Source organism: Impatiens glandulifera, chromosome 1 (genome assembly GCF_907164915.1).
Source record: "Impatiens glandulifera chromosome 1, dImpGla2.1, whole genome shotgun sequence".
Taxonomy (NCBI): domain Eukaryota; kingdom Viridiplantae; phylum Streptophyta; class Magnoliopsida; order Ericales; family Balsaminaceae; genus Impatiens; species Impatiens glandulifera.
In genome coordinates this window covers 66,277,758-66,301,662 of record NC_061862.1, presented here as the reverse complement: position 1 = coordinate 66,301,662, position 23,905 = coordinate 66,277,758, and the positions used below count along the sequence as shown (strand labels likewise).

General features: G+C 34.8%; 1 protein-coding gene across 1 annotated transcript; it reads right to left on the bottom strand.

Moving 5' to 3' along the window:
• Positions 1-7,965: 7,965 nt before the first annotated feature.
• On the bottom strand, positions 7,966-10,881 carry LOC124930624 (receptor-like protein kinase FERONIA). Its single transcript, XM_047470956.1, has one exon. The coding sequence runs from the start codon at positions 10,879-10,881 to the stop codon at positions 7,966-7,968; it is 2,916 nt and encodes a 971-aa protein (XP_047326912.1).
• Between the last annotated feature and the right edge of the window lie 13,024 nt (positions 10,882-23,905).

The window sequence follows — 23,905 nt, the reverse complement described above, 5'->3', positions numbered from 1 at the left end:
GGCGGTGGTAGTTATCCCGGTCGGTGGCTGGCAGTTGGGAGAAGGGGAGTGGTGGGGTCGCGGGAAAAAGGAAAAGGGGGATTGGGTTTGGGAAATGTGAAGGGGACCATGCCGTGAAGAGGGAAAGGGAAAAAAAGTTAGTAAGAGTAAAACTGTCCAAATTTAAAAAAAAAAATAGATATAAAAAATGAAATCTTTGAGGTTATTTTTTAGAATCACCCTCCTTTGAGGGTCATTTGATCAAATTTCCCATTTTAGATCTAACTTGTTTTAATTTCTCATAAAATAATGTATCTTAATTTATTTAAATAAGTTAGGCTTATATATAAATAATAATTTGTGTTTAAAATATATAAAAAAAAATCTTAACTAACATTACATCTGATATTAAAAACATAAAAAAAAAGTCTGTGATTATTTATTAAATTAATGTAAATATTTTTAAATAATACATATACATTAAAAACTTTAAAATAATATATATATATATATATATATATATATATATATTAAAAAAAATATATAACATATGACAAAATATGACAAAATTTAAAAATATCTTCTTCTTTTTTATTACAAGGAAATAAAGGACAGCATATTTTTGAGAAGAATGTTAATTTTATTTACCAAGTCTGATGGAGGTGTCAAATTTGTTATCCAAGTTGTAAAATTTTATTTGTATATATCAACTTGACAAAATTTGTCAAATTTGTTAAGTTAACGGATCAAAATTAGACGGCGCTAACTTTTTGCCACAGGAGATTGATGACTAGATTTTATATTATTTTTTAAATGCAAGTCAGCTTACACATGTGTATATAAATTAAATTAAAAATTATTAGTTAGTATTTAAATTAGTCTATTCTCTTTAAAAATCCAGAACTTTAACTCAGATCTAAAAAAATAACTGCAATGAAATCGTGGTCAACGGATCGTCCGTAAATCTCTACAGCCAAGAAAGATCTTAACCAGCCCTCCGATTAGCAGCAATCACAAGCCTAAATGAGTATGAAACGAGTTAATCTCCTTCCATGATTCCAACAAGGAGAATCATTTTCAGCGGACGATCGATAGCAGCAAGCCAATCATCATCGTTGAATCTACAGACTCCATTTCGCGCACCATCTGTTTGACAAAACTCCTAACAGATATCACTACATATGCAAAACTATAAGGAAATCGCTTGTATTTGAATTGGGTATTTTTATCCCATCAAGAATAGAGGAGACAGTTTCAGTAATTTATTTTTTTACATTGAGTTCTTACATCTCCCATTAAGTCCAGCGGAAGCGAATTTAACCGACGAAATGGTAGCAAGGAGTTTCGCTGCAAAAGCTGTTGAGTTATGGAGCCTACACTTATAATAAATTCTACATTGTTAATTAGAGTTTATTGGGTTTTTTTTTGGTTTTGGGCTTGGGCCTGACCAAAGTTATTTAGGTTTATTACCTGAATGTTTACCCTATAAATATGTGATTATTAAGGGTTTACATGGGTGAGACAGAATTCTAGAGAGATAAAGTGTGAGGCAAAAACTCTATATTTCTTCTTCTTCATAGTAAATCTGGTGGTGGCTGAAGTGGATGTAGCTCAATTTGAGTGAACCACTATAAATCTGTGTGTTATTGTGTTCTTCTTTCTTGTATTTTTACAGATTGTTTTCAAGCAGGTCGGATTTGGGAGATACAAATCCTAACAACTGGTATCAGAGCAGCTAGGTTAGATCTGAGCATTGGAAACAATGGCAAGTGAGAACAGTATAGGACATGGAATTGAAAGATTTGATGGGACATATTATGCCTTCTGGAGAATGCAGATTGAAGATTATCTCTATGGAAAGAAGCTTCATGTTCCTTTGAGTGAGAAACCAGAGAAGATGGATGAAGCTGAATGGAAACTCCTTGATAGACAGGTTTTGGGAGTTGTCCGATTGACGCTAGCCAAGACAGTTGCTCACAATGTAGCAAAGGAGAAGACCACCATGGGTCTGATGAAAGCTCTTTCTGATATGTATGAGAAACCATCTGCTAACAACAAGGTACACTTAATGAAAAGACTCTTTTACTTAAGATTGGTTGATGGTACTTCTGTCACTACTCATTTGAATGAATTTAATACAATTGTGAATCAATTGCTATCTGTTGAGATTGATTTTGGGGATGAAGTTAATGCCCTGATTTTGTTAGCATCTCTACCAAATAGTTGGGAACCTAGGAGGGCAGCAATTAGTAATTCAGTTGGAAATGCTAAACTGAAATTTGTTGAAGTTAGAGATCGTATTCTTGCTGAAGAGATTCGTAAAATTGATTCTGGTGAAACGTTCAAAGGTTCTGCTCTGAATGTTGAAAACAGGGGCAGAGGTAATGATAGAAATTTCAACCGAAGTAAGAGCAGATCTATGTTAAGGAGCAGGAGGAGTCAGTCCAAGTCTGGGAGGACATTTGAGTGCTGGAATTGTGGTAAACAGGGTCATCTGAAGAGGAACTGCAAAGCACCGAAGAAAAACGGTGATGATAAAAATGATGCAGCCAACGTTGTTATAGAATCTGTCACTGATGCGTTACTTCTGTCTGTTGATAGCCCGATAGATTCATGGGTTTTGGACTCAGGAGCGTCTTTCTACACCACTGCTCACAAAGAATTAATGGAGAATTATGTGGCTGGAAACTGTGGGAAAGTTTATCTCGCAGATGGTGAGCCACTAGATATTGTTGGCATTGGTGACATCAAATTGAAGATGGCAAATGGTTCTGTTTGGAAGATTAATAAGGTGAGACACATTCCAGGTTTAATGCGCAATTTGATCTCTGTTACACAACTTGATGAAGAAGGTCACAATTTCAGTTGTGGAAATGGTGCATGGAAGGTGACTAAAGGAGCAATTGTTGTTGCTCGAGGTCACAAAACTGGAACGTTATACACGACTTCAACTTGCAGAGAAACAGTTGCTGCTGTAATTGATGACTCGAAGAACAGTGAGCTATGGCATTGCAGGTTGGGCCATATGAGCGAAAAAGGATGAAAATTCTTTTAAAGAATGGACAGATTCCAGAACTGAAGTCTTTTGAACATCAGTTATGTGAAAATTGCATTCTTGGAAAACAGAAACGAGAGAGTTTCTTAAAAACTGGGAAGGAGCCCAAGAAAGAAAGACTAGAGTTGGTACACACTGATGTGTGGGGACCTGCACCTGTTTCTTCTATTGGCGGATCATACTACTATGTGACTTTTATAGATGATTCAACAAGAAAAATATGGGTTTACTTTATGAAGCACAAGTCTGAAGTATTTGCTATTTTCAAGAAGTGGAAGGCTTTGGTTGAAAATGAAACAAATCAGAAAGTTAAGTGCTTGAGATCCGACAACGGAGGTGAATATATTAATTCAGATTTCAAAGAGTATTGTGCTGAGAATGGGATCAATATGGTGAAGACTGTTCCCCGAACGCCTCAAGAGAATGGAGTAGCTAAAAGAATGAATCGAACATTGAACGAGCGTGCTAGAAGCATGAGATTGCATGCAGGGCTGCCTAAAACCTTCTGGGCAGAAGCTATTAATACTGCTGCCTATTTGATAAACAGGGGACCCTCTATTCCTCTTGAATTCAGAATTCCTGAAGAAGCTTGGAGCAATAAAAAGGTAAACCTTTCTTATTTGAAAGTGTTTAGATGTTTATCATATGTTCATATTAATGAATGTGATAGGAGCAAGCTATCCAAAGTCTAATAAATGTTTTTTCATTGGTTATGGTGATATCGAGTTTGGTTATCGTTTCTGGGATAATCAAAATCGGAAGATCATTCGTAGCAGAAATGTTATCTTCAATGAACAGGTTCTCTACAAAGATTGTGTTGGGAAGACATCAGGTGGTGATTCCAAGTTGGAAGAGACTAGTACAGTCGATTTGAGAGAATTTTTAGCTGAATATATACCGGTTGTCGAAGAAGAACAATGTGTTGTTGAAGATGAAATCGTTGAAAACGTGGCCCCAGAGGTAAATCAGCAAACACCGGTTATACAGTTGAGAAGATCATCAAGGAATCGAAAACCAGTTGAGAGGTGGTCTCCATCTCTAAACTATATCTTGTTGACAGATAGAGGTGAACCTGAATGCTATGAGGAAGCAATACAATCTGATGAATCGGTTAAGTAGGAGTCTGCGATGAAAGATGAGATGGACTTTTTGATGTTGAATCAGACTTGGGAGCTCACTGAGCTACCAAAGAGAAAGAAAGCACTTCACAACAAATGGATCTTCAGGATTAAAGAAGAACATGATAAAACCATGAGGTACAAGGAAAGGTTGGTTGTGAAAGGATTTCAACAGGAAGAAGGTATTGACTACAATGAAATCTTATCTCCAGTAGTTAAATTGATGACAATTAGAACTATTTTGAGTTTGGTTGTGAAAGAAGACCTTCATCTTCAACAAATGGATGTCAAAACTGCTTTTCTTCATGGTGATCTAGATGAAGAAATTTATATGCGACAACCAGAAGGATTTGAAATCAAAGGAAAATATGAGCTTGTGTGTAAGCTTCAGAAAAGTCTGTATGGTTTGAAACAGGCTCCAAGGAAATGGTACAAGAAGTTTGATAGCTTCATGAAACGTAACAATTTTTTGAGGTGTGAAGCTGATCATTGCTGTTATATCAAGAGGTTTGATAAATCGTACATTATTCTTCTTCTCTACGTTGATGACATGTTGATTGCTGGAGCAAGCTTGTATGAGATTAACAAGCTTAAGAAAGAGTTGTCTGAAAAGTTTGCAATGAAGGATTTGGGTGCTGCAAAACAAATCCTTGGGATGAGAATTTTCAGGGATGAAGAAGTTCTCAAGCTTTCACAAGAAGAATATGTGAAGAAAGTTCTTAGCAGGTTCAACTTGTATGATGCAAAACCAGTTACTACCCCCTTAGCTAGTCACTTCAGACTATCTAAAGATGAGTCACCTTCAACAGAGGAGGAGAAAAATTACATGGAAATTGTTCCGTATGCCTCTGCCATTGGTTGTATTATGTATGCGATGGTTTGCACAAGACCAGACATAGCACATGCAGTGGGAGTTGTTAGCAGATTCATGAGAAACCCGGGTAGACAACATTGGGAAACAGTAAAGTGGATACTACGATACTTAAGAGGAAGTACGGGTCTCGCTTTGGGTTTTCGAAAGTCTAATATGGGTTTAGAAGGATCTGTTGATGCTGACAATGGTGGTGATGTTGATAGTAGGAAGAGCACAACAGGGTACATTTATACTCTGGGAGGTACTGCAATCAGTTGGGTATCAAAATTGCAGAAGATTGTTGCTCTTTCTAGTTGTGAAGCAGAGTATGTTGCTGTGACAGAAGCTGCTAAGGAAATGATGTGGTTACAACCCTTTTTTCCGAGAATTGGGTCAAGACTACGATGGAAGTGTGTTGCAATGCGACAGTCAGAGTGCCATTCATTTGGCAAAGAATCCTGTTTATCATGGCAGGACGAAGCATATACAGGTTCGTTATCATTTCATCCGGTCAGCTTTAGAAGATGGAGTATTAGCTCTTGAGAAGATTCCCGGGAGTGAGAATCCAGCTGATATGTTGACGAAAGCTGTGACAAATGAGAAACTGAAGTTGTGTGCAACTTCAGTTGGTCTTCTTCGTTAAGACACCGAATGGAAAGCCACTACCGATCGAGAGATGATGAAGTTAGTCTCCATGTGGGAGATTGTTGAGTTATGGAGCCTACACTTATAATAAATTCTACATTGTTAATTAGAGTTTATTGGTTTTTTTTTTTTTTTGGTTTTGGGCTTGGGCCTGACCAAAGTTATTTAGGTTTATTACCTGAATGTTTACCCTATAAATATGTGATTATTAAGGGTTTACATGGGTGAGACAGAATTCTAGAGAGATAAAGTGTGAGGCAAAAACTCTGTATTTCTTCTTCTTCATAGTAAATCTGGTGGTGGCTGAAGTGGATGTAGCTCAATTTGAGTGAACCACTATAAATCTGTGTGTTATTGTGTTCTTCTTTCTTGTATTTTTACAGATTGTTTTCAAGCAGGTCGAATTTGGGAGATACAAATCCTAACAAAAGCTTCAATGAAAACCCTGTTGTGGCCTTAGATCCATGGAAATCGTAAGAATTATCGGGTTTAGGGTTTTTGTTTGATCTTGCTCACGGTTTTGAAATTGAAAAATCTTATTTTTGAAGGGGATGAACTGGGTTTATTGGAATCATAAATGAAAGCATAACTATCATAATTGATTGATTGGATTATAAAAGCATGAATCTATAAATATAAATATGTTCTTATCTGTATGTGTGAGATGAGAAAGATGATGCGGCTCTCATGAGATAGAAGACAGACCAGTCATAAATTTTTTTTAATTTAAACAAAAATTAATAATATAAAATCTAGTCATCAATCTCGGTGGCAAAAAGTTAGCTCGGTCTAATTTTGTTCCGTTAACTTAACAAATTTGACAAATTTTGTCAAGTTTGTATATATAAATATAATTTTACAACTTGAATTACAAATTTGACACCTTCATCCAACTTGGTAAATAAAATTGACATTCTTCTCGCATATTTTTAGATCATGGACATTTGAAACTTCCTTTCAAGGTCTAACATATACAGTATAGTGTTAGATACTCTCAAAAAAACATACAAGTATTCAAGAAAATATTTTTTTATAAAACCTGAAAATGAAAATAAAAATAAAAACACAAATACGTTAGTCCAACTAATTATGGAGTTAATATATTTTAAAGAAAGACCATGGAATTAACTCTCCCACAAAATGAATATTTACCTATTAATATGATAAATACAAAGTAAAAATAGAAGAACATTAAGTGACAAGAGAAAAAAATACATTTTATTTTTGTGTAAATTGTTAACCTTCATTTTTATACACATTAACTCCGAACCAGTTATTCTCACAAATAAAAGATTGTGATTGTGGTTGTGGGAGGACAAGATCAATAATATAGTGTTTAATAGAATAATTAATAAGAAAATGAGGGAATAGGAACTTTTTCTTAAATACTTTGTAGATAGCAACCTTAAACAAATAATTGGATCATACACTTCAATATCTTCAATCCAGCTAATGATTTCTTCATCAAAATATTTGTAAGAGCATCCCCATCGGTAGGTATAAATCTGATGTGGACAAAATTTGTACCTGGGTACACTAATGGAGAGATGGGTAGAAATTAGGAAAGAGAAAATTGAGTAGCAAAGTTTTGTTACCGGGTACAAATGAGAAAAGGTCAAAAAAAGTGGTCCCCACCCCCACTTTTTTATAAAAAAAAATAAACATTTAAAATTTTTAAAAAATAAATCGTTTTATTTAATTTTTTATTTAACAAAATATGATTTAGTAGTCTATTTTTTTCAAGTATTATTGTGATAATAATTTCCTAAATTATTTTTAAAAATTATTGATTTTTTTAATTTTTTAATATAATTTATAAATATTAGTTTTATTAATTTAAACAAATTAGTATAATAAAAAATAAAACAAGATTACTTGAATTATTGAATTAAAAAATATTGTATGAATTAGATGATGTGGATGGTGGGACCACAATTGTACTTGAGATGGTTGGGGAATAGAGGTATAAATTGAGAGGTATAATTTATTTGTGATGTGGCTGCTGATGTGGCACATATTTGTACCTATGTATGGGTACAAGGATGGAGATGCTCTAAGGCAGGGAATATCATATGATTCAATACTACCAATCCCATAATAACTCATAATTTATAACCATCCTGATTATCAATGTAAATCATATAAAAGCAACCGTGAATTCATTAAATACAAATACTAAACTGACTTTTTATACAAGATATCTAACAAGTTCAAGTATTATTAAGCCACTATAACAACAATGATGAGTAAAAAGAGCATTAATTTATGAAAAGATAGTTGTACCCGTTGATGTCGTTCTTTTGGATCAATTCAAATCATTGCCACAAAGCCTTACAAATACTGTTCAAACTGTTCCAACGAGGTTCGCCCTTAAGGAAGATGGACCATACAGATTCAACCTTCATCACACGAGCAAATGAAACGCCCTCCGTCACCTTTCTAACCATAAAATCTCTATTGTCATTGAGAAATTTCTGTCTGTATGTTTGTTTGTAAGATTGAGCTGTTTCCTCCAGTTTACTCTTCAGAGCCGAAATAAGTGATTGGAAATAGTGATCAAATTTGATGTCATTGTTCGTGAGAGAATTGATGGTCTCAATGTGAAACAATAGCTGCTCCATGAATTCCATTACATCCAAAGTGAGTGAGTGGATCTCAACAGGGGTCCTCTCCTTATTCTTATTCTTCTTCGCTAATTTGATATCCTCCTCAAACTTCTTCGCTAACATATCCTCCTTAAACTTATCGAGGGTTTCCCTCACTCTCCTTCCGACTTTCGTTAATGTTTTTTTATCAAAGACATCCGCATATGTCTTGCAGTCTTCTAGAACGATAAACAGAAGTTCAAGAGTGTAAGGCCCAACGCAGTTAGAATTCAGAAGCCTGTTTTGAAAAGCTTCTCTCTGCTGGTCGGAAAGAACATATTGGTTAGTGTCTATACCAACGGAATCGATTACTGCATCGACCTCTGTTTTGTCAACGGACCGTGATTGAAATTCCAACGCTGTTCGAAGAAACTCTGCGACTTGAGCCATTGAAAGACGCTTGGTAGGATCATTGTGTACACACTTGTTTGCTATAGCTGTGAAAACATCCAGGGAAGGAGAAGATATACTTGGTTTGATTGCTGTATCGATAATTTGATCAATCTTACCTTCTTTGTAACATTGTTGAGCCCATATGGCTAGATTCCGCTCGTTTTTTTTGTTTTTTTTGTTTTTAATCCCCACTTCAAAAACAGGTCTCCCGCTAAGCGCTTCCCACATTACAACTCCGAACGAATAAACGTCGGATTTTTTGCTCAGCGTTTTAGTTGAGAAATAGTCGGGATCAAGATAACCGATTGTTCCTTTCACGTCTTTGCTGATATGAGTGGTAGATGCGTCGTTCGACGTCGTTTTCTTGCCGCTCAATTGGAAATCAGAGATTTTCGGTGTGAAATTCTTGTTCAACAGAATGCTCGAGCTATTAATATCTCGATGTATCGTATCTTTAGTATGAAGGTAAGCGATTCCGAGGGCAGCGGAATGACAAACCCTAAGCCTTTCCACCCAAGATAAACGACAATCCGATTTGAATATATGATCCGCAAACGTACCTTTCTCCATGTGCTCGTAAACAAGGATAATCTCTTGTCCCTTGCGGCAATAACCGATCAGATCGATGAGATGCTCGTGCTTCAGCTTCGGTGAGATTTTTATGGAAGTCTCGAATCCATCTGCCTCTTCTTGCATATACATCAACTGCCTTACCTCAACTGGAGTCCCGTTATCCATGTTTCCTTTATATACCTTTCCGAATTTATCGCTGCGAACTGCGCTGAAGTTATGTGATAACTTGCGGCAGAGATTATCGCTGCCGCGGACGACGATGTTCCTGCTGCCGATTTCTACTTTATTCCGTTGAAGATAAATGTAGCTAACCGCGAATAGAATTACAACTAAGGATATGAGTAAGATCTCTTGAAAACCAAACGATTTTGAATCGTAAGTTGGAGGCGCGTTTGGATTCACACCAGCAAGATTATTATCCGGGTTGCTCAATTTCAAAACTTCCATACCTTTCAGAATGGCATCTACCATTACCAGATCGTTATTTAGATGCGGATGGATTGATATGAAAACGTCGCGTTTGCCCTCCATTATGTCACCGTCGACCACAAACATGTAATCGCGGTAAAACGCGAATCCAATTTCACCTCCCCACTTGATCAGATCACCTTCTTCCTCCACCGTTTGGTTGTCTATGGAAATACTAAATCCCTTCTGACCGATTTCTTTCATTTCGTAATCGAGCTCGCAGAAATGGAGTCTCACTAGGTATCTGAAACCAGTATCAACAGCTAATTTCCAAGTAAAACTATACTTCTTCTCAACTTGAAGATACGAATCTGTTGACCAAGACGTTTGATAGATTTTCTGTGGAGCGATATAGGAAGGAACTTTTCTATATCTAATGCGAAGTGTAGTTGCTACAGCTGAAACGCTGGATTTACCGTCAATGTTTAGATAACTAGAATCGTTCAACCATTCCCTAAACATACCCGTGTCTTCTGCAGCAGGAATGGATTTGCCGCCAATGTTGAGCCTGTGAGTTGCCTCTAGAGCAATGGTCTCGTCAATTGGAAGACGATTGGAGTAGTACAGATTTGCAGGCATGGAGACAACTTCAATGCCGTTGATAAAAGCAAACGCGTTATCCGTGGCGGAGGGAGAAAAGGTGATTTTCAGAGGTTGATTTTCCCTGACGTTGATGCAGAACTCTTTGGTAAAAGCCTTGAGGTTTAAAGCATCGGCGGTTATGGAAGGGCTGAAGTTGTTGAGGAGAGTGTAATTGCCTGCTTTCACTGTGAACATCGACGTGGATCTCTTGAAGCTTGCATAAGAAGATGGACGGAAGTGAAGACGGATGAATTTTGGACCTGGATTGACTTTAAATGTGTAGGTGAAGTCCGAACGAGAAACCTGAGCGGTGGCGTAGGGGATTGGATCGATGGAGGAAAGTGAATCAACGCCTGATTTGCTGATCATCAGTTTGCCTTTAGATTCAATTGAGAAAGTAGAGTGTCTAGAACGAACATCGCCGATCCATTTCCGGCCATCAGTTGCGGCTGAACTGGCGGAGGAGCCGCCACAATTGATTGCATAATTGTCAGCTGCGTTGAACAGTGTAGCTGAACAGAGATGGCAGATGAAGAACAAAAGAGGTACAATGGCGAACAATTGATTCATAATCGATGGATTGAGAAAAAGTAAATCATAAAACTGAAACTGCAGATAATATGATAGAAGAGACGATGAACTTAATTTATCTTCACATTGAGTTGACTTGCATAAGTCAAGTTTCCATTCTTAAGTATCTCCAGAAGCTACAGAGGATGATTCCTTTCTCAAATATTTTTATTTTTTTTTTCAAATAAAGGACAGTGAAGCGGCCGAAGACGCCAGTCCTGGGCGAAGTCTCCTTTGAAGGAATCAATTCACAATTAACTGAAAATTTAACTTACCAAACTAATATAATTATTTTTTCATTCAATCTCAAACTAATATATTTAACCGTTTAAACTCAATTTTTTTTATATAAATTAATTTATTTATTTACATATTTAAACACATTTGTTATTATATATATATATATATATAAATTATTATTTTTATAAATTTAATATATTTAAATTATTTTTATAAATTAAATTATTCATATTTTTTTGATATATATTTTAAATTATTATTTTATATAAATTTAATTATTTATATTTTGATATATATATTTTAAATTATTATTTTGTATAAATCTGATTATTTATATTTTAATATATATTTTAAATTATTATTTTTATAAATTTAATTATTTATATTTTAATATATATATAAATATATATATATTTATTTACAATTTAATTATTATTTATATGATGTAATAAATATTCACTTTAACTTTATCATAAATAATTGATAAATATTAATAAATTTAAAATATCTTAACCATAAAAATATAATAATTAATCATTCATAAAAACGGTTACAATCCTCCTTCCTTAAATTATTGACAATTTTATTCAAGACATTGTTGGCTACGTCTTGTATGACTTTTTTGGCCACACCTCCCATAAATAATGGTCCTTCGTGAATTATCCATTTCGGTTCGAATACGTTGGTTTTGATCTCGTTGATTTTTCTTCTTTCTCAAATATTCATTGAGAACAAGATTACTATATTTCTTTCAATCATGTGCTATTGGGAACGTCCAATATGATTAGTTAGGTATGAGATTTTCAATCTTCTTCAACTACTGTCTAATCAACAAAAAGAGGTTGTGAAGACATGGGTTCGGCTCTCTTCTATCCAGGGTCGGCCTTAAGGTAAACCCGGCAAGGTAGCCAATTTGTTAAAAATAATAAGCTACTTATATAATTTTATTAGAATTTTAAGCATAAAATGTTGTATCTTAATGGTGCAATATACAAATTTAAAAAAATTATATGGTTATGAGTTCAAATCTTACCAAAAACAAATTTTTTTTATCAATTTTTTAAATTAAATCTAGTACAACAAAAATATATCGACATTTTTTCTATTGGGGTTGGGCAGCCCAAAACTCGGGGTTGGCTCCGCTTCTATCATTATCGCTTTTAAAATGCCCCAGCAAGATCTTTCATTATCTCGTCAGATATTTGACTATACTAAATGTGCATTCATCCTAGACAGTAGCGAGAAAGTAAAAATAGAAAAGATGATGTTCAAATCGTATTGGGCATCCTTAGAGGGGAGCTGGACATTTTAGAATATGAGGATAACGAGACCGATAAGAAGTTGAAGGCCTTTAGAACTCGATAGGGTAACCCGTTAAATGACGGTCTTATAGTGATCGATATGCCAAAGAAAATCATGGAGAACAAAGTAGTTGACAAAAATTTCAAGATAGACTTCCTATTATATGTTGCCAGTTGTTTTCTCTGGTAGGGGTGTTCAATATTTGGTTTGAACCGAATATCCGACCGAATTCGAATTTACCGAATTCGAATAAACCGAATTCGAATTTAATTTTCGGTTTTCGAATTGAATTTCAAACCAATTCGAATTCAAATACGGTTTTTGAATTGATTTTCGAGTTCAGGTTTTAATTCGAAAACCAAACCGAAAACCGAATTTATTTTTTGTTTTTTATTTTATTTTATTATATATTATATAATTTATAATAAATAATATATTTATATAATATATAAATATCATCTCCTATTTTTATTCTCTAAACCTATTTTTTCTTAACCGCCAATTGTCATCTCTCTAAATCTAATCGCTATTTTTATTCTTTTAACCTAATCACCTAATCAAATCAACCTCTTCTTTATTCTTTTCAGTCGTCATCAGTTCTCTAAACCTAATTCTAAACCTGAATATTCTCTTATCCTAATCAATTTTTTTATATTTCTATTTGTATATTTTCATTATTTAGGTAAATCAAATGTTTGAACAAAACGAAAGTGAAGGTTTAAGAGGAGAAGGTCAAGAATCTACTAGAGAAAGTTTCTCTACTTTGCTTACCGGAAAGCGTAAAGAATATAACAAAAGATTAGTGGCTTGGCAACATTTTTTAGAATTTGTTGATAGTGAAGGTAAAAAAAGTGCAAGTGTAGTTATTGTAATAAAGAGTACAATTGTGCATCTAAATCATGTGGGACTTCTACTTTGTTAACACATATGAAATCTTGTCCACTAAATCCTATGAATAAAACTTCAAGTCAAAGACATTTAACCTTAAATACTTCAATAAATGGAGAAACTGGGGAAGAAAATGTTAATTTATTGTCTTGGAAGTTTGATCAACAAGCTTCTAGGAAGTCTATAGTTGAGATGATTATTATTGATGAACTTCCATTTAAGTTTATTGAAAATACTAGTTTTAGACGATGTATGAAAACTTGTCAGCCTTCACTTGTTGTGCCATCTAGAAGTACTGTGACTAGGGATTGTTATCAACTATTTACGGATGAAAAGGCTAAACTTAAGGCTAAACTTAAACAGACAACTCTTAGAGTTAGTTTGACGACAAATACTTGGACATCTTTGCAAAAGATTAATTACATGTGTCTCACCGCACATTTTATTGATAATGATTGGAAGTTGCATAAAAAGGTGTTAAATTTTCATCCTATATCAAGTCATAAGGGTCAAGATATTGGAATAGCTATCGAATTATGCTTGGTTGATTGGGGTTTATGCAATGTGTTTACTGTTACAGTTGATAATACAAGCTCTAATGATGTTGCAATTGAATATTTGAAAAGAAAATGTGCTAGTTGGGGGGACTTTGTGTTTTACAAGGCAAATGGTTGCATGTTAGATGTATTGCCCATATCATAAATTTAATTGTACAAGATGGATTAAAAGAAGCTAATGACTCTGTTGAAAGAGTTAGGGCAGCAATTAAATATGTGAGGCAATCACCATCTAGATTGAAAAAATTTATGAGATTTGAAGATTTAGAAAAATGTGATTGTAACAAATCATTGTGTTTGGATGTTCCAACAAGATGGAATTCTACTTATTTGATGTTGAGTGTGGGGTTGATGTATGAGAAAGCTTTTGAGAGGTTATTTTTGGAGGATGATTGTTATAGAGATGATCTTATCAAACATGGTCCTGGGGTTCCGACTAGTTACGATTGGAAACGTGTTAAAAGTCTCTCTATTTTCTTTCTAAATTTTTATCTTTTCACTCTAAAGGTTTCTGGTTCAAAATATATTACTTCCAGTACATACTTGGATGATATTTCTGGGATTTATGAAGTATTGAAAGAATATTTGTCACATGAAGATGATGACTTTAAAAATATGGCAGTAACGATGAAGAAAAAATTCGATAAATATTTGGAGAATGTAGAGAAGTTTAATATGCTGGTTTTCATTGCTTGTGCATTTGATCCTAGGCACAAATTTGACTATTGTGAAATTGTTCTTTGCAATATGTATGGTGAAGAGGAAGGTAAGAAGATTACTGAAATTGTGAAGAGTGCCTTATATGAACTATTTATTGATTATAAGAGAATTCATTCCAGAACTGTTGGATCTTCATCTTCCATTTTAGTTTCTGAATCTGCTTTAATTGCTCCAAGTTCTTTTGAGGTTGGTAATGATGTTGATCCTATGATAAAAATGAGATAAAAAAAATTTGATTGAATTGAAAAGGAGAAAGACATCAAGTGGAGTAATTAGGGATACTAAGTTAGAGTTGGATAGATATTTAACCGAGGATGATGAAGAAGATAAATATATACTTGATAATTCATCCTTTAGTCTTTTGGATTGGTGGAAGAAAAAGAGTCCAGCGTTTCCTGTATTGTCATTACTTGCTCGTGATATTTTAGCTATTCTAGTTTCTATGGTTGCTTCGGAGTCGGTCTTTAGTACCGGAGAAAGAATTCTTGATGTATTTAGGAGTTCTTTAACTCCTAGAATTGCTCAAGCATTGATATGTGGACAAAATTGGATTCGTTCTTGTGAATCTCCAATAAACATAGAAGAAAACCTGGAGCTTGAAAATTTTGAACAAAGTAATTTTTTTATTATCTCTTATTTAATTACTAATATATTTTATAAGTTGAATAAGTTGTATAATATAATTCTTTTCAATTTATTGCAGAATTGAAACAATTGATATCGGAGTCCAATGAGGTTGATGTTTAGTGAAACATCTAAATTTAGGTGGCCAAAGAATAATGATGTTATGATCTATGGCTAGTTGATGTTTTATTTAATGATGGATTGTATTTTAAGTATGATAAATATGATATAACAATTTATGTAATTTGTAGTTATGTTATTTTAATTGTTTTTTATAATTTAATTGAAAAAATATCAAATTTGGTTTTAATTATAATCATTCGAATTCAAAATTTGGGATTAAAAAAAATGAATTCGGTTCGAATTATTCGAATTCGAACCAAAAAATCAAATTCGAATTCGGTTTGGTTTTAATAAAAAAAAATACGAATTCGGTTCGGTTTTCGAATTGGCTAAAAAAAATCGAAAACCCGAACCGAGGAACTTGAATAACCCGAAAACCAAACCGAAGAACACCCCTATTCTCTGGTGTGATCACCTAGGTCAATTATTCAGATATATCTCAAAACTTACAAGTATGGTATATGCATTGTTAATAATCCTCAAATCTGTTTTTTGTACTTGCAAGTTTAAAATTCTGAAATCTATTTCAGATATTCCTAATATCCCAAATTTAATTGGTGCAAATTCATACTTCAAAGATTAGTTCAATTGTGCGAAAAATGAAAGGCATGCGAAAAACGACATTTCCAAGGACCACAGACATTCCTGATCATAAGTTATTTTTGTCATCACTACTTGATTTTTGTGGTTGCAAATGTAATGTTTTTAATATATGTATGTTTTCAGCTGTGATATTTGTATATGGTCAATAACCCTGAACTCCAAATTGATGAGCGTTGATTTCCTATACTGTCATGTTTGAATAACATGAAATTGAAGGTTAGGTTGGAAACGGAGTTGGCATATAGAGGATTCGGATGTGAAAGCGATGTTGGATGCATTCCACTTCCACCTCTTCAAAATGAGGAGAACAAGGAGATAGATGGGGGGGGAGAACGAGGAGACAGATTGGGGGGTGCCTCAACATGAGGTAGTAGTTACAGATATGGGTACCTCAAAAGATAGTGCCTCAGAAGGCAGTGCCTCAAAATAAACAAGGATGTAGATTTTTAACGAGGCATTGATTCAGATTGCTACATCTATACACCGCATTAACAAAGCCATAGAAGTGTTGGAAGAATTAAATGTCGGCTGGGACACATCGTCATTGTATGAAAACTCGATCAACATCTTATACAATTCCATGGTAATGATAAACGTCTAAAGGATGTCATGCACAAATACTTCAAAGATCAAACACCCTCTACAGAAAATGAAAATGTAAATGAAAAATATCCGAAGTGGTGGTACGCGAAGAGGAAAATTGTTTACAAATGGTGGTTAGTGTTGTAAAAAGACCATAATTTATGGCTAAAGAAACAGATAATCGGGTAGTCAGAAAAAATCCCTAGTGGACTACAAAAATTTCGGCACGTCTTCAATCTCCGTATATATTAAGAACAAGCTAAAAAATCAATCTTACTTTGACTTTGCCAAAGTAGATAACCGAGATGAAATCATTATGGGGTTGATTTTTTAAAATGAAGATGATGAGAAGATTAGGTAATTAATGATGTTGATATCTTTATAGTTAGTATAATGTTGATTTCGAGTCCCGAAATGGTGGTTTGTGGTCCCCAAACCACCATTTCGGGTCATTTTGGGTCATTAAAGGACATTTTTTGGATTTACATGTTTTTTTCATTTTCAGGAAGGAAGTGCTATACGTAACGAAGAATACTTGGATCAACATAGGGCATTTTCAATTAATGAGAATATTCGAGATAACACCGGAAGAATTGATTCATGCTAGTCTTGTAAGTCCAATATTTTAATATTATCTGAATCTTACTCATATATATCGTATTTTAATATGACTTTGCAGATCTTATTTCCAATTATATATGCAAGTCACTATTATGTTGTTTGCATCAATATGCAAAAGAGTGTAATCGAAATTATAGACAACCTCTCATTGCCAAAAAAAAATCCATGGGGAGATAAATATGTCACAACTCGAAAACTGGTAAGTTGAACTTTCTGTATGTTGAAGTGTTTTGAAATTTATGTTTAATTAACTTCATTGGTAAAATAAATAGCTTCTTTCATGGAGCTCTTTAGAACTCTCGACTCAAAAATCGCAACCAAAATAACTAATTTCTCGTTCAAAGTTTTGAAATTAGCTTGACAAGACAGTTTTAATACAACATATTGCGCAATATAATGTATGAGACATCTTCAAACTTATATGGGCGATGTAAAATGGGATTGTGGTATAACCAAAACAAATGTAAGTTACAGATTTCACATTTTGATTATTTTATAATTCTTTAATAACTGCTGAATTTTATTTTTTTGAAGGCAAGAGGATTGCTTGATGCTTTCCGAGTAAAATTATGTGCGTTCATCATTAGGTCAATTTCAACATGAAGCTGAACTATATTTATGACAAATATATACAAATTATAAAAGAAGATTCTCCTGAAACGTATAATAGGTTGTATGTTAATAAGTAGTACATTGTAAATTATTAAGGTTTTTAATTATGTAAATTTCTGGTATTTTCTAGTCTTCAATTCTTTTCGGTTTTCAAGTCTTCATGATAATGTGACATAACAATATCGAGACACAAAAATGATAAGGTGTTACCGAAATCACCATTATAAGAAGAAGAAAAAAAGCGACCCGAAATCACCATTTTGGGAAGAGAAACCATCATTTTGGGATGAGAAACCATCATTTCGGGTCAAATCATCCTTTCAAGACGAGAAACCATCATTTTGGGACGAGAAACCATCATTTCGGGTCCCGAAACTATCATTTCAAGACAAGTTATGCAATTTGTTTTCTGAAATACACTATAATCAAATACTTAGTGTAAATATCAAAATTCTCATTAAAAACTCAATGTTACAAAATTATAAAAAAAAAACTCAAAGTTATAACATGATCATATAATCACTATCTTCATTGAATGTTATCCCCAAACGCATTATCTTCAACGTATATTTGAGAGGACAAAAGTGATGTGAATGAAAATTGAGTCGGCGGCGGATCATTCCGTTGTTGTTGTTGTGTTGAATCCAACACTATTGATGTTATGGTCGTATTTCCCTTCCTTTTTTATCTCGAAGACGACTTCTTAATGATTTTCTGAATTAAAGATTGTTTCCTCTTTGTTGGTGGTTGTCCTCGACTTCTAACTTTATTAGGAGAGTGTATCAAAATGGATGTAGCTGGAGATGGAGATGGAGATGAAGATGCTTTTGTACTTTTGTCTTCAGATGCTTCTGTGCTTCCATGATTAAGTGACATAAACTGTTTCATCAAGCCTTTTATACTGTTCATCCAAAAAGAACAATTGTTTTCAGATTTTACTCCAACTTGTTGAACCTCTTGCATCAATCGAGTTAGACTATTATGACGTTTTTTTTCTTCCATAGACATATCTGAATCATAAATGTTGGTGATAGTTTGATACACACGCTTAATATCTTTACGTCATTGGTCCATTATATAATACATTGGTACATCATTCACCCTCATTTTTTTTAACACAGTCATAATATGTCTACACAAAATAACTCTAAACTCAAACAATCGACATTGACATTTAACATAGCAGTCCATTTCGGTATAATGCACTTTGTAAGAAACATATCTTACATGTTCTTCATTAACCCCCAAAATGATTTCCTCAACTCTAAATATACAAGTTGTCAATTCCTCTTCAATGACTGAGATATCGCACAACATCAACCCTCTAACATGTTTTTGAACCAACCTAAATATATCTAGAGTGTAGAAGGTTTGGTATTGTCTTTCAAATGCAAATTCACTGACATTTGGTATCAAAGAATTAAACGATTGAAAATCCAGTTTCTTTTCTCTCACGATGTTTCTCAACAGATCCCCATCATATTACTCGACGAATTGTTTGAGGGATATTTTGGACTGTACGTAGTCACCAAAGAAGGCATTCATACTTTCACTCTGTTGAGATGTGGATATCCCTACCAAAAAATGTCATTTCACATAAACATATATCCATTTAGATCTTTCCAAAAATTAAGAATTCAACCAGACATTATCTTTCAGCTGATAATCTTCTATTAGTCTAATCCAATCGTCTTCGCATTGTTGAATATTTATGAAGTTGTATATTATATTTTTCAGCATCTTTTTTATTAGATGGTATTCAATATGTCTTCCAAGTTTTGTAGGAAGTTTTTTCATTATATGCCACAAACAAAAACGATTATGAGTTTTAGGAAATACCTTCTCAATTGCAATTGTCATGGATCAACATTGGTCTGTGATTATTGCATTTGGAGGTCGATCATCCATACATTTCAACCAAGTTCTAAACAACCAAGTGAAAGAATGTGAATCTTCACTTGACAATAAGTCACATCCAAGTAAAATGGATTGATCGTGATGATTAACCCCGACAAACGGAGCGAAAGGCATGTCATAGCGATTTGTCAAATAGGTTGTATTAAAAGAGATAACATCGTGAAAATCGTCAAAGGCAGTCCTGCACCCAAGACACGTTTTTAATTCGGGATTCCTCGTCCAAATCAATAAGGTAGAAGAAGTTTGAGTTCTTGGTTTGCATTCTTAAAAAATAATTAATGAGTGTTTTAGCATCCCACTCCCTAACTTCAATCTTCGTGCTTCTGTAACGTAATTTCTACATGTTCTTTCATCGGAAAACATGTTTTCATACCCTCCAGCTTCCACTACAAGGGATTGAAATGTTTTGGCCACAATTATTTCAGTTTCATCGTTTGTATACAATCTCCTCTTTACATTTCCCACTATTAATTTGTAGGATCATGGCGTATCCTCTTAGGTCTTAATGTATGTTGTGCTCAAGACAAACACTAGTAAAAACAAGCCTTTTAACGAGGGCAATAACTCTCGGTGAAAGCCACTTTTCCCTCGGTGATAGTTTTTACCGAGGGCGACAAATGCCCTCGGAAGGTGTTATCACATATTCTCTTTCTTTCTGAATAACAACATTAATCTTTGTTTTACAATCTGTCTTCGTTATTGGTCTAGGCTGATTAAACTTATTTTTGGCCTTCGATTCTTTCATATAACTCTTGGCACAACCAATGTTGAAGTATTTACTCTTACCACCTACATTTTTTATCCCTAACTTGGTAATGTCGAATCCAGTTAAGTGGGCATGTGATGTGTAGAATTCAAAAAGTTGTTTTTCGGAGGAAAATGTAATTCTAACATTTGGAATTTTACTGCAAAAAAAGTGTAACTGTAAGAACGTCCTGAAACCATCATTTCGGTTAAAGAATTGTGATCACCTAGGTCCCGAAAGGATGGTTTATTTTCTGGACGTCGAAATTGTAACGAAGTCACAACCAGGACCTCGATGATCGAAGAAATTATATTGGAAAGTGAATAGAAACTCTAGATAATGAAAATAAACTGAAATGAAATTTTGTCTATTGAACTTAATAGAAAATAACACGATTACAATCCTTAAATAAAGTAAACATAACTAAGACTCTTAAACTAAGACATGAAGAGTCTCATTTATTAGATAAGATCAAGAGTCTTGGACAATCCAAGAGGCTCTTTAGCAACCAAGACTCCTTAATTATTATTATTATTATTACTTTAATTTCTAACACTCCCCCTTAAAGTGATGCCCGATGAACTAGTCCCAACTTAGATCGTAGATTTTCGAAAGGACCATTAGGAAGTGCTTTTGTGAAGATATCAGCAACATTGTCTTCACTCCTTACTGCAACCATCTCAATGATTCCCTCTAATACTTTTTCACGAATAAAGTGATGCTCTAACTCAATGTGTTTTGTCCTCGCATGGAACACAGGATTTGAAGTCAATTTAATAGCACTCAAATTATCTCCATGTATAGGAACTGGATGATCAAACTTGACATGAAAATCCTCCCATAGTCTACGAAGCCATATGCACTCCTGTGCTGCGTGAGTTGATGCTTTGTATTACACTTATGTTGTAGACAAGGATACCGATCCTTGTTTCCTACTACTCCAAGATATGCTAGTGTTTCCACAAATAAAAACAAACCCAGATGTGGACCTTCGATCGTCTCGATCTCCAGCAAAGTCAGCATCTGCATATCCTTGCAAGACAAATTTCGCATCTTTCTCATATAGTAGACCAATATCTAGCGAGGTATTAATATACTTCAAAATTTTCTTCGCTTCTTCGAGGTGTGGTTTCCTTGGCTCCTGCATGTATCGACTCACCACTCCAACTGCATAAGCAATGTCAGGCCTTGTTATAGTCAGATAAATCAAACTTCCTACAAGAGCACGATAAGGACGAGGATCTAGTAGACATGTTCCTTCGTCTCGACTAAGTCTTGGATTTACGTCGAGAGGAGTATAGCTCTTTTTTCCATCAGTCATACCAAAATTTTCTACCAACTTCTTTGCATAGTTGATCTGCGATACAAACAATCCTTTATCGAAATTTTCGATTTGCAGACCAAGGAAAGGTCCAAGTGCACCAAGCTTCTTCATCTCAAAACGAAGCGAGAGCTCATCTTGTAGACGAGCAACCTCATCATAGTTACTGCCCGTCAAGATTATGTCATCCACATAAAGAAGCACCACCACCATCTGTCCATGATTCTTCTTTATAAATAGACTTGAGTCGGATTTTGAAGCCTTGTACCCACAAAATTGAAGATATTCTGCAATCTTTCCATACCAAGCACGCGGGGCTTGCTTTAATCTATATAGTGCCTTCTTAAGTCTACAGACCAACTGGGAACCATCAGTCTTCTCGAATCCATGTGGTTGTTCCATATATATTGGACGATCAATTTCTCCGTAGAGAAATGCATTCTTGACATCCAATTGCCACAGCTTCTATCGAGAACTTGTTGTTAAAGCCAACACAGTGCGAATTGACGTCATCTTCGCAACTGGGTTGAATGTCTCCTCGTAATCTTCTCCATACTTCTGTGAGAATCCTCGAGCGACCAATCTAGCTTTGTATCGATCTATGCTTCCATCAGCCTTTCGCTTGATTCGATACACTTACTTACATGTGACTGCTTGAGTATCAAGAGGCTTTGGAACAACGTCCCATGTCTCATTCTTCTTGAGAGCATGCATTTCCTCCTCCATTGCTATCACCCATTCCTTGACATTTTTTGCTTCATTATAAGAAGTGGGTTCCTCGTCGTCTATTGCGTTTGCCAAGAAACAAGAGAAGGTTGTTACAAAATTATCATCCCTAAATCGAAGGGGCCTTACAATGTTCCTTTTTGGTCGAGATTCCCCATTCTGTTGTTGACTTGATTCTTCCTAGTGTGGAGTAACCTCATCATAGTAACCTTTCACATTTTTCTCCTTCATCGATTGAAGTATCTTGAGCTATGTCAGGGCTCCTCCTGTCACTATTATCACTACTACAGGAGCTTCCCGTAGACGTGGGAATGGGAAGATTAGTCTGAACAGTTTCCTTAGCATCTTTCATGTAGTATGAAGAGATTTCATCGAAAACGACATCTCTCGACACAGTGCATTTTTGGGTTGATGGATCCATACACCGCCAACCTTTCCTTCTCTGGTCATAGCCGACAAACACGCATTTGACTGCCTTCGCATCCAATTTGCTCCTTCTCGAGTCTGGAATATGGACATAACAAGTAGATCCAAAAACTCGAAAATGTTTAACATTTGGCTTAAAACCAAAAAGCATCTCAAATTGAGATTTGAACTCATTTGGGCTAAGCAGAACTCGATTGATGACATGAGCAGCACAACTCATGCATTCTTCCCATAACTGCCTTGGTATATTCTTCATATGCAGCCAAGACTTACAAGTCTCTGTAAGGTGTCGAATCTTCCTTTCGGCTATCCCATTCTGTTGCGGGGTCTTAGGGCAGGAGAGTTCTCTTTTTATGTCATTTTACCTACAAAATAGTTCAAACTCTTTTGAGCAAAATTCCTCACCATTATCTGTCCGCAATACTCGAATTTTGCTTTCTTGTTCTCCTTCTACCGTCTCCTTGAACTCGAGAAATTTAAAGAACACTTCAGACTTCTCTTTCACAAAGTACACCCAAGTGAACTTGGAGAAATCATCCACAAATAGCAACATATATTTACTTCCCGAGTATGAGGCAGTTCGAGTTGGTCCCATCAAGTCACTATGAACTCGATCCAAAGGACCCTTACTTCTCGATACAGAGTTGTCGAAAGGAAGTCGATGAGCCTTCCCATATTGACATCCTTTACACACACTGCCCTCCTCAATTCTCAGATCTTCAGGTAGACCTTCGACAAGTTTCTTTCGAGACATAACACTGAGCTTAGTCATATTGACATGCCCAAGTCTTGCATGCCATAGAAAGGAGGTGCTTTTGTCGTTCACCCTTTCTATGTACGAATTTGAAGCTAAAAGGACAAAGAGATCATTTACCCGAGTTCCAGTATGAACCACATCCGCCTTGATTTCTTTCACGTTCCTTAAAAACTTCACATCATGTGGACCGAACAACACCAAATTTCCAGCGTCTACAGCATTTGCAACCGAGAAGAGATTCTTCTGAATTCCTGGAACGT

Excerpts from the sequence above, each read along its gene's own strand:
- LOC124930624 (XM_047470956.1), bottom strand. The coding sequence starts at position 10,881 with ATGAATCAATTGTTCGCCATTGTACCTCTTTTGTTCTTCATCTGCCAT.